Raw genomic sequence first — 16,671 nt, 5'->3', positions numbered from 1 at the left:
CGCACGGGCCTTTTTTCATTCTTTTTCCAACCACGCTGCATGTTTATACCAACAGGAGCAACTAAGGGAAAAGAATTCAGCCGTTAAATTAAAGGAAAAGGAGGTAAATAACCACACAGACAGACCATTAGGTAAATGTCAGTTTTCATATTTAATATTTTCATAATTTTGTTTGCAACATTTACCACATAAATCATCTAAATAAATAGATGCTGTACAGTCTCTTATCCGTATCAGTACAAAAATAAAACCACACTTTGTGTCAAATTATACTTGAGCCTGCCCTCCCTTTGCCATTACAACCTCTGCTTACGGCTCACGCTCGCTCAGACAAGGCATGATACTCTGATTGGTTCACGTGGAATTGGTTTACGGCCTTTTCCCTCCCCCCCAGCCCCCCCAAATACATTCAATTAGTCTGTACAAAAGCTAGAAGCTCATTCTGTGCAAAAGAAAGCTTTCTGTGTGCAAAGACTCTCATACTCTAGCGTGCTGACAGAAACAACAGCTGAAGAGACATGAACAAGAACCAGGGACCCTCTTCTCCCAGTAGACCCCATCTTCTGCCCCCCCCAGCAGAAGGGAAGCAGATCACATTAGATGAGTCAGTGTGCAAAGAGTCCAAATGGTGTGTCTAAGCTAAGGGGAAGGTTGGAGCCAAAGACCCCAGGAGAGAACTAAGGTTCCTTTGACTCTAGAGCTTGCTAGGCAAGAAAGAAGAGCCTCTCATCTTAGCCTGCTCAAAAGGCTCTTCAGATATGCAGAATACAAGCTTCATTTGGATGAATTTAGTTATTTGGTTGCTGTTATGTTGGAGATAAGGTGAGGAAACAGCCTCCAGAAAAATCCAGCGTTTACTGAAGACAGCTTCTGGCTCACCCTTCCTTCCTCTCCACACCCCCTTCAAGGGGACAGGTACCTCCCCATTCCTCAACCAGATTCATAAGGTGCAATTCTTCAGGCCAGATATAAAGATGTCTCCAGAGCTAAAAGATGCAGTCAGTTCCAGACTAGGACCACTGCAACTGAACTTCCTCCTCTTCTTCCTTTTCTCAGATAAAGCAGGTGGTGGGGAGGAAGCCAGCACACAGGGCATGTTAGGAACCCTGTGAGCCTCCCTTCCCTCCTTGGTTAGCCTCTTCCACTCAGCAGGGCTGAGGAAACTCTACCCTCAGCCATGGGAGGGAGGCAAAGTGCTGGGTGGGAGCTCTGGAAAAATAATAAGGGACAGCTAGCGACCTGAAATAGATACATCTTTTCAAATGCTTTTAAAATGCTTTTCAAATGCCACTTTCAGGCAGACGACAAGGAGTACTTTGCACTCCTAGTGCTTTGCATTTTCAAAGTGCTTCAAAACATGTTCAGACTAAAAGCAAAAAAAAAAAAAAAAAAAAAAAAGCTGCTTAACGTCTTGACAGACTTGCAAAGAGCTTCTTTGTGCTGACACTACACTTTCTGGTTAAAAATAAAATAAAACCAAGTCTTTCCACTTCCTCTGAAATCCCCCTCCCAGTCAAAACTGTTATCCCAGTAATGAGATAAGCTGATAGAGGTTCTGAACACTCTTATAAGCTCTACCCTTCAACATCCAATTGGTGCTCTCAGACATCACCAGGGAGTGTTTCAGAAGAACCCCTGAAGGGTTTGCAGCGCGTCTCACAGCAAACGGAAACAGTTCCAGCAGCAAAGTTTCTACCCACACCCTCTTGGTAGGCATCCTTCTTGGGCCTAACAGCCTTTACAAACTCCCACTGAGCTCCTCTCCTCTGCACACAGCCCCATTAGCTGGGGATCACCCTTGGCCCACTCCCTGATAAGTTCTTAAAGTGTGATGGCTTAAGGGTACAAGGGAAGAGAGCTGGAAGGGGAAAGAGAAGGATTATCACTTCAGGAAGTACCTGTTGCAGGAAAGTATTTGAGAAGTCTGAGTAACATTCTAAGTGATTGCTTCTCTCCCAGCTGCTTGGTTGGAACACGGGTGGTTCAACACCCAGAAGGTTCATGCTGTCTCTGCAAAGACAGCTCCACTGCAGTCAGACTCAGTGGGCCTCTTCATCATAACCTGTTGTCTCAAGATCAAGTTTACTATACCTTTGGGGACAGTTATTTTGAAAACAGTGAAAGAGACATGCTCCCTTCTCTTGTACATGCTAATGCTATATACTTCCATGTAGAAATTACCTCACGTAAGCTGTCAGCATACACCTCCCTTCCTTTCCAAATGATAAAAGAGAGACACGAACGCAGCACCTCCTCTCTCTGCATGGCCTGCTCAGAGGGCCATCCACCCACTGACTGCTCTGAAGCACTGACACACCAGAGCTGATGCGAGGGATCACAGATTTTAGAGCAGAAGGGACTGCATTAGAACAGAGGCTGAACGTGGCCATCCCCTTGTCTCTTCTCCTTCCCCATCATATAATCTCTTCTTGGAGACTAAGGTAGATTCACAACCAAGCGAGAAGCACGAAGGGCCTGTAAGGAGCAGGCTGTTTTCATTTTGCTGCTATTAACTGACAGATGGCAGTTAACACCCACCTCAACGAACAATTACAAGAAATAAAAATTTAAAAAAAAAAAAAAAAATCAGGTTAATCATCTCAGTTTTTTTGTTTTTTTTTTTTTTTTTTTTTTACAATCATGATGGTTTTGGCCCTTGAGTTTCATTATAAGTTCTTTGCTCTTACATCATATCTCCTCTGTCGGTTGCTCCCCCAAAGGTCTGCCCTTTGCAACCTAGCAAGAGCAAACCTGAGGCACCTCCTTCCCTCTCTTCCTACCCCTACTATTCTTTTCCTAGAAAGTCCAACAGCCCTCTTCTTCTCAGGCTGCAGGCAAAGAAGGGGAGAGCTGAAGAGGAGCAGATACCATTTAGCATTAGGAAGAGTCGTTTTCCCTACTTCCCCTACATCAGAAAACCTGAGAGGAGAGGAAAGGGTGGGGAGGCAATGTCAGACTGAGCTTTGCTCAAATGCATGGATGTGGCTAACAGCTCTCACTGCTGTCTTCCGCACCCCAGCCTCTGTTGTGGCTACCACTGAAGGTCTTACACGAGCTAAGCCTGCCTATTTTCTGACCTATGCGAGGCCTCCCCTCTCTATTCCAGTGAAATCATCAAACAACACTGGCTGCCACAGAGCAGGAAACAGCACTGGGGCCATCGGCTCCCTGTGAGGCAAACAAACAATTTTATACATTCAGTCACAAAACACCAAGAGAACAATTCTGGATAGTTTCACAACACTAACAACAACAACAAAAAGAGCCATTCCTTTCTCAATAAGCTTCTTGCTGTATGAGGCTCTGACATAAGTAAGGGTCAGTTCACCAACAAATTTAAGCTTATTTTGGACAACAGAATGGCATCTGGGTGTTCTCATAATAATACCCTGGCTGTGCTTGAGAAAGAAAGAGAAAATAAAGTAAATACCTTGGTCTGACTTCACAAGCAAAAGGGCCCCCAAGCAAAGGCAAGACAATAAAGGAGCATGCAGGAGCTACAAGGCTACTTAATGCCACTATTTACGTGCTAAAACTTGCTGTTCCAAGGCATCACTTACATATCTGAGCAACAACATCTAGTTTGTAACCAGCCAGGAACAGAGGCACCTTTCCAGTTGTTTTTAAACCAGTGTTAACAATAAAGGTTTTCTAATCTCATGAAGCCCCTCAGTCCTGTCACATCATACATAGTGAAGTTACTGTGAGAAGATTTATGAAAGATAAACTTCTGTCCCCTAAACACAGCTGGTCATTCTCACAGCGGAACAGTTCTGAAGAACAACCATTAGAAGAGTTCTTCCTTGAGAAGTTTGTTTCTCGTGCACAGTTCACTAAGTTCTACTGGCTGAAGTTTGTTTTTCTTGTTTACAGCCATAGAGCCAAATGAGGTATGGGAGAGTTAGCCCATTTCTATTCTCAGCTTGTGCTTTGAATAGAGTTATTAAATTCTGCTTCAGCTGGATGCTATTCTGGCTCTCCTAATCAAATGGAATGCGTAACAAAGCTGTGAGCACAGCATCCAATTTTCATATGTTAGCTCTAGAAGTTCCAGCTCAATATCCAGATTTGGGATTGAACCTAAAGATGGATGGGATTTGGGAGAAAAGTGAACCCAGAGGAGCCCTGCTGCCATCAAAAGTAAAAAAAGCCCCATGCATCTCTACACCTGCAGAAGTGGACTGAAGTTAATTTTAAAGTCCCTGAAGACCAGCTCCACCAAGGAAGTCTACAATGATATGTCACCAGACACTATGGAAATGTGTTAGAAAGACCAAAAGAAAAATCTTTAATGGATTTTTAACACTAAATTTGTGAATGTAAAAAAAAAAATCCCAATAGCAAAAAAAAACAAAACAAACAAACAAAAAAATACACAACAAAATGAAATCAACCCCACAGTAACTGCTTAGTTTCCTACCACAGACTCCTCCTCACACACACAAACCAAACACATGCACAAGTAATGTGCTGCACCTTAACCTGGCCATTAACTCCTAACTGACCTGTACATAAAGCAGCGTGGGAGCCAGGTACCTTGTTCAACACTCTGTGTAGTCAGGTGATTAGTCACCAGAAAAAACACAAGCTAACCTAATCCAGGCATGATTAAGAGATGAAGCTGTGGGTGTATCCTCTTTGAAAGAGCACCACAGGTTTTTTGAAAACCTCTACTGCAAGAGAAAGATGTTTAAAGAGAAATGCCAAAACAAAACACTGAGAAGACTCAGCTGGTGAGTGGAAGAAAAAGCAGAGGATGGAGAACTGGTTTACTATGACAAAATCCTTCCTGCCATGGGATTGGTACTGCTTCCAATGTCAGCTGATGACTGGAACCTTAATAAGTAGGAAGGATTTTGGTGTACTTGTACAGTGTGATGGTGGCATAACTGCATCAAAGAGATCCCATAAATGCCATGAAGATTCAGTAGGGTGAGCTGAAATTCAAGAATTTTCCCCAAACGAGCTAAAATATTGTGCTTCTCTAACTGTGACTACCTGTCCTACTGCAACCCCAGTGAGCAGACTAAACCACAGGTCACAGTAAGAAGAAAGATGAACGTATTCTGCCTGTTTGGCAAATATCAGGAAGAGGGGGATATGTGTATGGGGGGGAGTGTGACAGTGTGAGTGACACTGCACAACCTCACACACTGCAGAAGAGAGCAAACCTATTTAAGTGATACAATTCCAGATTTGGAAGCCTTACTCCAAACACCCACATTCAACAAACACCCTGGGCCTATATGCTTACCTCATCAGTCTGCCCTTGCTAGCTGTTCTAAGCTTCTTTCCTGCTCATTCTTCACTTCTCACCCTCTCTAATTTCTCCATAATTATCCTTCCACGCCACTTATTTGGGAGACAAAAGGTTAGTTCAGAAATTCAGGGTCTTCCCCGTGGTCCTGAAACCGCAGTGACACAGCAGAAGACTGGCCTACTTAAACAGCTTCGAGATAGGAGGGGAAATCTTAAGTCTGCACTGACCTGTCGTGTCCTATCTGAGGTAAAATCTGCTTTTAATAAAAGCTTCAGGGGGCAGCCCAAGCATTTTGCAAGAAGCAGATGTTTGGATGACCAGAAGTCCCAGAGCTTCCAAACTCTGAAGGCCAGCAGGCAAAGCCCTTCAAAGGAACTGCTGAACACTGCCCAATTCCACAGAGCCTATACCTCAGAGCTCAGAAGGCTCATAGTTTCACACAGAATAAATATAGCAGGAAAGAAATGCTTTGTGTGGAATGGGAAGAGGGAACAAAGAAGTTAAGGATGGTAATCACGACAGCCAGCGTACTCCTGCAGCTCTCTCTGGCAGTTCCCACCTCAGACTGTAGCTTACTTTTCTTGCTTTCCATAGGAAAATGTTTGTATTTAAAATTTTAAGTTACTTAAATAAAATTTGATTTCAAGAAAATGGAAGGGAATATGCATGTGCAGGAACAGATGTTATGCTAAACTACCAACTTAAAATACAGCATTTCTTCAAATACCTCAAAGCGTCACAGGCAGTCCAGCATGAGGCATTTAAGTGCAAGATCAGGCAGGGTCTATTGAAATGCAGACCACTTTCCTTGGCAAAGTTTTAAGCCTTCCAAGGGGAAGTTTCCATCAGTAAAGAAGTACAGGATCACAGATACTGTGAGGAGACTGGAGTCATGGAAGAACATTACTCAGACAGTACAATCCAAGCATTCTCCTTGCTAAGAATTATGATTTCCCCACCCCCACCCCACCCCCTTCTACTCTAATGCATGCCTTCTCCACATGTTGTTTACCTTGGATCTCCCAATGGCATCCAAGAACAGAATTTGCCACTAATCAAGGTCCATTTCTAGCTCACTTCTGTCCAATTCCTGTGTCCTGGGCCTGTGCCAGTATATTGAATATCTTTGCAGTGCCAGGCAATGCTTCAGTTGTCTTACTGGCCCCTCCTTCCAGGGAAGGAGAGTCAGATTTCAACCAACTATCATCACAGATTCAGGGCAGCATTTGTCATTAAGCCAGAATTTGGCAGAAGATAGGAACACCCCACTTTCCATAACACATTTCTCACGCAGCACAGACGAGCCTGGAAATATTGTTTAGCACAGGCAGAGTGGTATGTCTCGACTATGCTGGCTTTCTGGGCTTTTAACAAGAGCATAATGAATTTAGTTAGCCAATTTACATTTCAGACACGTGTTTCAATCTTTTCTGTATGACCAACAATCAGAGAAATCTCTGCTGTCTATATGGACCTGCTGTGCTGCACAGCCTTACTTACCACAGACAAGCAAATACGGTTCTGAAGTCCTGACAGCAGGCCCCAGGAAAAACAGCCCTGGAGAGAAAGTCTTAAGAGGCTGGAGTTATCTACACAGGTAGGATCCATCATCTCTCAGTGCTGCATGAAGAGAGGGAGGAGGAAGGTGGGAAGAGCAACGCGTAGAGAAGTATCTTTATCCAAGGGATATCAATTGCACAACAAGGCAGCAGGCTAGAGACCTAGCTCTCTTTCCACCTCCACATGCCCTCTCCCCACAAATGCAGCTGCTGCCACTTAGCAGCATAAAAGCCAAATTGTTCAGCTTGCTGCTTTGACATCTAGGAGGGGAGTCTTTGCCAGGGAAAGGGCTGTCAGTTTTTCAGATGGACAAAGCAATGACAAACACACACCCCCTATGCTGCCTTTTTTTTTTTTTCTTTTTTTTTCTTTTTTTTTTTTTGCGTATCTGAAAGGGGAAAGAGGAAAAGAAAAGAAGGCCTCTGTAAACATTGAGACATTTTGGACTTTTTTTTCTTAGGGGATAAAATAAGCCCTCCCTAGCCCCACTCTAAAAGTACTAGATTTGGGGAGCACTGAAAATGGAGATTCAGAACTGCGCACTCCGGTCTCGGAAGAAGCCCTCAGCCACTTGTGCTTCTCTGAAAGTGACGGTAATGGAGTTTGCCGTGATGTCTGTCACTGTCACTTCGCTGGGGGGCACAGTGGGAATCCAAGGGAGATTGCCATCCACATCTGCTACAAAAGGAGAGGCAGACAGAGCGTGTTAGTGAGAGGGAGAGAAGGTGGGAGAGAGAGAGACCAAAGAGAAGGATGGAAAAAGTGCCTCGTTTCTGACAAATGGTGGATGAAATCAGCTTGTATTCAGTCTGCACACACAAGGCAAGAAAGAGCATGGGCAAGCCCTCCCTTCAGAGGCTAAGGAAAAACAGAGGATCACTGCAGATTATGAAGGGAAAAGCAGACAGTTGTTCAGACACACACCAGCATTTGATAAGCCTACATGGAGATCAACAGGATGAAGTAACAACACCCAGCGCCTCCAGCCATCCACAGTTCCCCAGTGTCTCCTGTGCCTTCTCAACCCGTGTGCCTTTGTATCAGCTAAACACACCTACCCAAGAGCAAGCTGACCTTCTTGCAAACGTCTTACCCCCAAAAAGTCAAAAATCACTTTACAAGTGAAGTATTACTTCACAAAGAGGCTGCTCTCCATTTCTCATGTTCTTACTTTGCTCCCCGATAGCTCCATAAGAAACCCAAATATTTCTGCACGTTGGCACTGATAATTAACAGTCCCTCTCCCCACCCAAAACCTCACCATCCCTAGCTCCTAGAGACAGCCACAAAAATAGGCAGAGAAAGGAAGTAAAATATACCCTCCCTCTGCCACTGTACCTGCACTGTACCTTGTTACCTCAAGCTGTGCAAAGAATAAGGGAAATATATTCTTAAAAGGTTATTTATGGCTTTTCTTGTCACACTTGAGGTGTGTAACCCTAACACTAACTAGAATTACACACATGCCATGTATCATGGGGAGAACAAAAAACATTTTATGTATCTCCAGTGCCATTCACTCTTCAGATCCCCAAATGCCTTAGAGGCTAGCACTTCTAGCTGAAAACAGCCCCACACGTTTGCCTGCTGCCAGTAAGGAATCCAGAGTCACACTGTGCTTGCCCCACTGCTTCTTCCTTGGATTTCAGATGCTGTTCTAGTCCCTGTCTGAAAAATAGTGCTGATTCCCTAAACACAATGTTCTCCCCAAAATCCTGCCTAATCCAGCCTGGCTAACAACTGCTCCCAGCAAGGAGTAACAGGATTCTCTTAACTACTACAAGCAGCACAAGCCCTTGTTTTCCACTCCTCAGGAAGCCTTACGCCTTCAGAAGCTCTAATAATGCAAGGATAGAGTTTCCCTGGTAACTCAGAGCAATGTACACATCCCACAGCCCTCCTGCACAAGAGGATGGTATCCCTCCCCAAAATGCCAAATGTGCCAGGCCACCTCCCATGCCTACACTCATGCTGCCTACTCAATGGGATCAGGCAGGAGTTACCATCCTCACTTATCTCTCTCATCCCCCTGTCACATAAGCTCTACAGCAGCGGGCTTTAGAGAGGATGTGGGGTGTGAGGAGGAAAGGGAAGGAGGGGGCAGAAGGAATGTACTGTGGGTTCCTAAGGACATTCCTGTTTGCCCTCAGAGCAGCACCAGTAGAGGAGCGCCAATGTCAGAGCCAGCCCAAGACCAGCCAAGCTCCTTTTACATGAGCAACAGGAAAAACACAAGCGGGTATGTGGACAGAGGCAGAGGTCATTGTCACCTCTGCCAGAAGGAAACTGGATCACGGCATTAACTTCTAGTAACTTCTGCATGTTTTCTAACACTGGGAGTGGTGCCGCTGATTTAAGACTACAGAGAGGTGACAGCATTCAAAAACTCCAGTCATCCAACCAGGAAAGAAATCTGCAGAAATGAAAGCCACAATGTGAGCCAGCAAGAGATGCTCTGAGGATCTGACCTCAGCCACAATCCCAGGATGAGGCAAGTAAGGAGGCAGCATGTAGAGCATCCTTCTCATGCCCCAGAATTTCTCAGTCAAGGGGTGTCTGGCCTTACCTTCTTTGCCGGTGTGCTGCACAGCCTCCCAGTCCTCAGAGCTTTGCTGGGCCTCCAGGTCTACTGCGTCATTCAAGAAGAACTCATGCCTGCAGTTTCGGTTCTCCAGGCTTGCCATGCGGGGGAACTTCTTCCTTGACAGTCGCAAGTACTTCTGGTTTTTGCGTTGCTTCCGGAGAGAGAATGGCAGGACTGTTCCCCCAGTCTTCTCTGAGAACTCTGCCTGCCCTGTCTTGGCCCCTGGCAGGCTACTGTCTCCTCCTCCAAACCTCCGTGCAAGAGAGAAACAGAGCTTTTCCTTTCCCTTGTGGGCACTCCTCAAGTCCATGCCATACAGCCGCTGACAAGAACATCAATACAGCAAGGTTCAGAATGGGAATCTGACGATGTAGTCATCAGGGCTCTCACCTGGGGGCCAGGAATCTATTCTTACCTGAGCATCTAGGTGACCTAGGAGAAGTTGTGGTGCTCCTACAACACTGTTTCTCTTATCTCTTCACCTGCAATCTAAGCTCTTCCTTACATACTTTGCCTAGGACTGGTTGCTTTGCATGGCAATCATCAAAGCATGCTGGAAGTCCACTTCCAAACAGCTACTACCTTTCACATGCTGGAAAGTCCAAGCCCAGTGTGAAATGAAAAAGACCATGTCAACTGGGCAAGATCCTAGTTCAGAGAGCAAGAGCTGTTTTTTGTGCTTTTGTGTCTTTTTTTTTTGCTGTTTTGCTAATTGCTGTTCAGCTAACAGATTAAAAGCATACCTGCCTACCCACTCAAGAGTTCAAGTTCTTGCATTAGCATTTTACCTCTAGTTTTGTCCATGCAACAGTGAACAGATAGTTTCCACCTTCCTGCGAGCAGAGTAGCAGCACAGCGCTAACTAATTAGAAATGTACAGAAGAAAAGCAAGAAGCTACCTGCAATAGGAGGCGCTTTGGTTTGGGACCTCTTTTTCTGTACCCTGAAGCACGGTCTCTCTCTTCCCTGTGAAGGATGAGCACAAATCAAACAAAGCAATAAACACCACAGCACAAAGCCTAGCCAGGACTTCCACCTTTTGCAAAGCTCTCTCATTTCCTCTGTTAAAAACCAACTGTGAATAGCGTGGACTTGGAAAGCATCCCAGAACTGCTTCTTGCAGGAGTGAAATTCTTGCAATACAGGAACTTCTCTAACTTAACTGATCAAGAACAGGCTAGAGAAACTTATCACCTCCCATCACTCCACTCCAGCTCTGGACCCAATTAAAACCTGAGAACAATTGTTCTTTGGCTCAATGCTTGTGCTTGGCCTCATTTTGCCTTATCTGCCTCAATCAAGGCCAGGTTACAGAGATGGAGAAGGACTCGTTACTATGTGTCTCATCTTTGACTGAAGTGGGGACACCACAACAGAATAAGGACGCTATTTCCTGTACTGAGTGAAAGAAAAGAACACACATACTTACTTTTCTTCATAAGCCACTACCAGGCGAGGGTCCAAGATATGATCTTCTGGCTCCCATGTGCTGTATCTGAAGAAAAACATAAGGAATATAAAGTAAACAATGCTTTAATGAAACATTCCCTCTGCAGGACTCTTCCCAGTGTGCCGAAACCCTGGATATCATCTTCATAAGGCTCAGTGGGGCCTGCCACAACACTGCTAGAGCTCTGAGGAATTCTAGCCATTCCCCCCTCAGACTTGCTGCCAGACATCACCTCCCTTTCCGCCAAACAGGCAGAGCCAAACATCAAGCAGCAATTTGTAGGAGAGCAGGGAAGGCTTTCTTTTGCAGGGCTCCCTTCACACCGTTTGCAAAGCCTGTGCAAAGCCACAAACTAGTTTTAAGGCAGTGCATAAACAGGTCGCATTTGCAGCACTCGCAGAAATCCAGCAAATATATGGGACAACGAGATGAAATCTGATACAGCTTTCTGAAAAATAGGTCTCTCTTAATTTAGAGTGCTCAAAGATTAAGTATGCTTTCTTCCCTGCATTATTAATTACCTCTAATCACTGGAGCCAAAAGTATTTCTTTAAGAAGAGTTTAATTTTTCTTCACTGTTGCCATTCAACTGAACCTGTTTAGATTTGGGCCCTGAGGCAAGTAGATGGCAACTATCCAACCTCTGCTCCTCTCACTCGGCTCCCCCTGCAGGTTATTTCTGCCCAACAGAGGTTGCACAGGAGGAACCCACCTGCACTGTGGTTAAGGCTACTGAAACTGTTTAAAATGAACTTGACACTCTGAAAGCAACCCGTGAACACTGTCACTAGCTGCTCCCTCTTCTTCCACTGCCAGACAGCTACAATGGAACCAGCTGCCCAGGAAAGGGCTGAGACCACACGGCAGGCCACACCAAAACCTGTTCCCAAGGGGCATGGCAGTGGTTAACACCAAGGAGAAGCAGCCAAAGATTCCCATGGTGAAAGGTTTCTGGAAGATGAAAGGGTCACAAGGCAATCCCTGCAGTGGGTTTATTCTAAGGGCTCATGGTTGCCAAGAAAAGATGGGCAGCATGTCTCCATTATGCAAACTCTAAAGCAAGAAGGTAAGTCTGACATCTCAAATGCCTCAGAGCATTCAGTTTTCAGGCATATGATGTCCAATGTCTCAAAGCAGAGCTTCTCCAGCCCCTGGAGAGGTGGACAGACAGTAGAAATGTACAAATGGCAAAGATGCACTTGTAGCAGTGCCTTTAAACTCAGAGAAAGCATTTTAGGATGCTTACATTTCTGGATGAAACACAACCTTCACATGGGAACACGTGGCACACGTGCCACACGTGCATACATACACAGGAAGGTGGATTGCTTTTTCCTTTCATCTACTCATGAGCTAGAAGAAAGGTACTGAAAGACAGGAGAGTTCCTGGAGAATGCTTCTATAAATGGAGGTACAGGTTTGTTTGTTTGTTTTTAATACAAAACTGAGAAGCAGAAATATGGAATACAGATATCCCTAGGTGCACTGTGCATCAGAGGGTTAAGAACAGACGTGTCTTCATAACCAACTGATCCCTCCTTCTCTCCTTCGCCCAAGCCTCTTGCAGCAACCTGACTGTGAGCTGTCAAAGCCAAGATGCTGTTTGAACAGAGGAGGGTTTCCTCCCAGCTGCAGGGATTCTGGCACTCATTCTACAAATTTCAGAAAAATGATAACACAAGGAGGGGGGGGAGGGAAGGGGAAAGACATCAGATCACTTTTCATGGGCACGAGAAGAAAGATTTGCTTTAAAAAAAAAAAAAAAAAGGAAAGAAAGAAAAACCCTTGGTGGGTGTTGCCTTTTTCTCTGCAGCTCAATTCCTGGCTTCACTGCAGTGGCAAAACACTGCATATTAAAAAAAAAAAAATACAAAAAAAAAAAAACATGGTTCAGTTCGCCACACACTCACACACACAGAGAGCTATATATACGGGCACACGCAGCCCAGGCTGCAGCAGAACTGCAGAGAGCAGGCACTCTGGAAAACATAGATCATATGATCCTCCTTCCCCCTCCTTCTACTCCTCCTCTTCCCCTCCCCTCTTAACTCCAACACAAGTTGTAAACAAGCTTGTAGCTAGAATCAGGCTGTCACTCCTTCACTCCCAGACTCCAGCAGTACACTCTAGGAATCTGAGGAATGGGGCATTAACACTTTTTGTGTGTAAAATATCAAATAAGTGTTAAAGCCGCAAACGTCAGTTCTACGCTTGCTTTTTTCCATGAAGCATTCAGTGGGAATCACAACATAATTGGTACAGAGATTATAAAGAATGATGCAACAAGGTTGGGGAGGGGAATGAAAAAAGATATGATGTGGGATGAGAAAACAACAGATGTTGGAAGACAAAGATGCAAACAGCTTGTGGGGTGTTACATGCCATCACAGGCATATTTATGTTTAGAAACAAGGAACAGAGACTGCTAGCAGGATGAAAGTAGCTTGCATGCTCAAAGCATCTTGGTTTTAAGCAAATCAAACTGCTGTATCAACAGTTGAAAAAAAAAAAAAAAATAGTGTTCTTTGAACTTGGAGTGCGCATGAAAAAGGTGTTCGGACTACTCACAACATCAAAATAAGGGAACCTTCATACTCTCTTGCTCTCTGGCCATAAGCTGTGCATTTAATTCCCCAGAGTTCCTGGTTCCCCTACAGTTCCAAGGTATAGGGCAAGAAAAGGCAGCAGCAAGAATAAGGGCTGCTCTGTCAAAAGAAATGTGATACCAAGTCTCACTCATTTGCCAAAAGAGATCTCGCTGTGTTTGCCCCATTCTCCTTTCCAGAAATATCAGTATTCCAGTCAAAGAGGACAGTGCCTCACAGACTACAAATGTTCCCAACCTCTGATAATGATTAAATTAGGTGTAGCTACTTAGGAGGGGCAAAGTGGCCCAAGAACTGATCCACATCGCAGCTGGTACTCATTACGAGCACTAGGTTACACTCCAACAGCAGGATTTACAGTCAAGAAAAGAGTCATCTCAATTTGACTATCACCACCAGAGAGGGGAAGCTACTTATGCACGCCCTGTAAGCACAAGGATTAGGCACACAGAAATACATTCCACCTTCTTAAACATGAGGTACAATCTGTCAGGATCGCATCCAAACATCCATCAGGATCACACCCAGCATTTTGCAACTAGGATGAGCTAGCAGAAGTTCCCCTTTGCTCAGCACCATCCAGGGCAACCAGACACACACTGCAGTCACACCCATGCACGCGGGGTACCTTCAGAAAAGCAGATCTCTCTCCCCATGGGTAGCACCATGAGGCTGTTCCACCAGGCTGCTAGCTGACACACAAATGTTCTCCAGTTACCTAATCTTTTTAATCTCAAAGCATGTCACAGATTGTACAGACACAAAGCAATGACTCTTTTTCAGCGGCAGCTGCACTTTAATAAAAAAGCATCTGTAAACAGTGCACAGCAATGATGCAATATATACATATATATATGTATTTTTTTTTCCTCTTGCAATATGGCAGCCAAAGCAAAGCCAGAAAAGGCACTAAGAACAACAGAAGGTTTCAGACAAGGAAATAAAGGCATTGCAGTAATTTCAAAGGGACAAAGATCACCTCCAGTTGGCTACAATCCATCTGAAATATTGCCCCTTCCCTTTTGTGAATTGCAGAGGGGATACAGTAGGATAACAAAGACAAGACCACTGCCTTGTTTTCTATGTTAAAAGACTACATATAGCTCTACAAATAAAGTGTGGTCCCCTTGGTGCTGACTCAGAAAAGCAAGCACCATTCCAGGCTCTGAAGAATCAAGGTTCCTTGTCAAACCATACTGAATTGTAAAAGCTTTTTAACTAAAAAGCATCTCAACGAAATAGCTCAGTAGTGGCAAAACCCAGTCAGAAGAGGTTGGCATACAGTCTGCATCCTTCAGCTGTCAGTGTGGAAACAATACACAGTTTTGGTTTGTAGCTCTTTGTTTACAGCTGTCAGAATAAAGCACATGAGGTTACCCGTGAAGAATGAGAGGCTTGCTTGCAGAGATACAGTGAATACTATTAAGAAAAAGACAAGTAAAGCAACTTACTTTGGGGGCCATCCTTTCCACTTCACCAGGTATTCTACTTTACCCTGAAGGGGATAAAAAGGAAGAAGAAAACAGGTGAAGTCTGCAACCAAATATGGGCTATGGTAAGAGAAGCAACCAATCAACAGAACTGAGCAAAGAGCTCATTTCCCACCACTTCATTTTCAAAACAACACCACTTCCTCTTTCAACTATACTCGTAGTATCTCCTTCCCCATGGGCACGGAGGGCTGTTTAAAAGGATGCAAACTCCCCACAGTTTGGGACCATCGCTGAGAAGAATCACAGAGGCTGGAAGGGACCTCTGGAGGTCAAGTCTGACCCTGCTGCTAAAAGCAGGTTCCCTACAGTAGGCATCAGGCAGAACCGTAAATGCCAGGCTGCAGCATCCCTGCATTTACAGGGAGCCCTGCAAGAAGTCAGCATGCATAAAAGCAAGAGGGAGATGCACGCCGGGAGCAGGTGTCAGAGGAATCTGTTCAAGCAGAGAAGATATACAAGACTGAGATCCTATGAAGCATCACTTTAGCATGTTCCAGCTGCTGCACCAGAGCACCACTCCATCCATCACAGCCACTCCACCTTTCAACCCAAACAAACAGCTCAAGTTCGGTGTTAACCGCTTATTTGTTCACCCCAAGCACAAAACCAAACAACAAACACACAGCAATCGGAAACCACATGCAGAGGCCCAGAAGAACGTGCACAACCAGCAAAGAAGTCTTTAATATTATACCGCAGGACTTGTTAACACTTCCCAGAACACTGCAGGAGGATGGAAGTGTTGCTGCTGCTGGCACCAAGTGACAGCACAGAAAGCACAGCCCTGCAGCCCATGTTTTCCAACAGAGGGGCTCCCCAGCTTCCAGATGCTTGCACACACCACCCTATAAAGCACTTCCCAACGACCAGATGCATAAGGTTAGCCCACCCCCCAGGGACGGGGTTCCTCCACTCAGGGAAACTGAGTCACCGAGCTGAGGCCGAGCCCCCAACTACCACAGGGTGACTCTCGCTCACAGACCCCCCCGCCCCGAGGACACCCCCCCTTCCCCGCCCCATCCCAGAGCGGCCACCGCCACCACGCCCCCCCGCTCCCGTGTGAGGAGGGAGGAAAAGAGGCGGGCCGGGCCGGGCCGGAGGGACCCCTCTCGCCCACCACGCGGCCCACCTTCCGCACACGCTTCTTGCGGATGCTCTCCACCGCGAACACCTGCTCCCCGATAGCCGACAGCTCCATGGCAGGGGAGGACAGCGGGGCCGAGGCCGGCGGTGACCGTCGGCGGCCGTTGGCGGCCCTTGCCCGCCGCTCCCCCTCCCACGCCCCCTCCCCCCGCCCCGCTTTAGAACCTGCGCAACGTTTTCCTTCGGCGCGCGCGGGGAGGCGGAGCCTCGCGCTGGGCGGGAACCGCCGGAGGGGCCGCTCCCGCCTCCCGCCTCGGCCCCCCTCACAGCCGCCCCCGCGCTGCCCGCTACCCTCGTTCGTTTACGTGACAGCCCTGAATTTGGGTAACGGCGGCGTAGAGCGGCCTGAAGCGTGCTTCGGGCTCTGTACCTGCACAGACCCAGCCTACTCAGCATCTCCAAGCGAAGAGCTTTGGAAAAACCGTAACCGAATCCCAGACCACTTTTAATCCTTGTGCAAATTATAGCAGAGCCGTGCTGAGAAATGGCGGACAGTGTGTTCTGCTCGATGGTTGGACCCGGGGGGTCTGAGAGGTCTCTTCCAACCTTCGTGATCCAATGATTCTATTGACCTG

At 46.0% G+C, this 16,671-nt stretch overlaps 1 protein-coding gene across 2 annotated transcripts; it reads right to left on the bottom strand.

Moving 5' to 3' along the window:
- Positions 1 to 132: 132 nt before the first annotated feature.
- On the bottom strand, positions 133 to 16,301 carry CBX7 (chromobox 7). 2 transcript variants are annotated; one of them, XM_085226251.1, is made up of 6 exons: positions 16,083 to 16,301; positions 14,912 to 14,955; positions 10,834 to 10,899; positions 10,304 to 10,370; positions 9,387 to 9,726; positions 133 to 7,498 (listed from the first exon to the last, which is right to left on the bottom strand). In XM_085226251.1, exons 1-6 carry the CDS (start codon positions 16,149 to 16,151, stop codon positions 7,350 to 7,352), a joined length of 735 nt encoding a protein of 244 aa, XP_085082377.1. In that variant the 5' UTR covers positions 16,152 to 16,301; the 3' UTR covers positions 133 to 7,349. The 2 variants fall into 2 exon arrangements, with proteins under 2 accessions (XP_085082377.1, XP_085082385.1); XM_085226259.1 differs by having other exon boundaries at positions 133 to 7,495; positions 16,083 to 16,298.
- Between the last annotated feature and the right edge of the window lie 370 nt (positions 16,302 to 16,671).

Source organism: Meleagris gallopavo, chromosome 1 (assembly GCF_905368555.1).
Source record: "Meleagris gallopavo chromosome 1, MGAL_WU_HG_1.1, whole genome shotgun sequence".
Lineage (NCBI taxonomy): Eukaryota > Metazoa > Chordata > Aves > Galliformes > Phasianidae > Meleagris > Meleagris gallopavo.
This window is presented reverse-complemented; position numbering and strand designations above follow the sequence as displayed.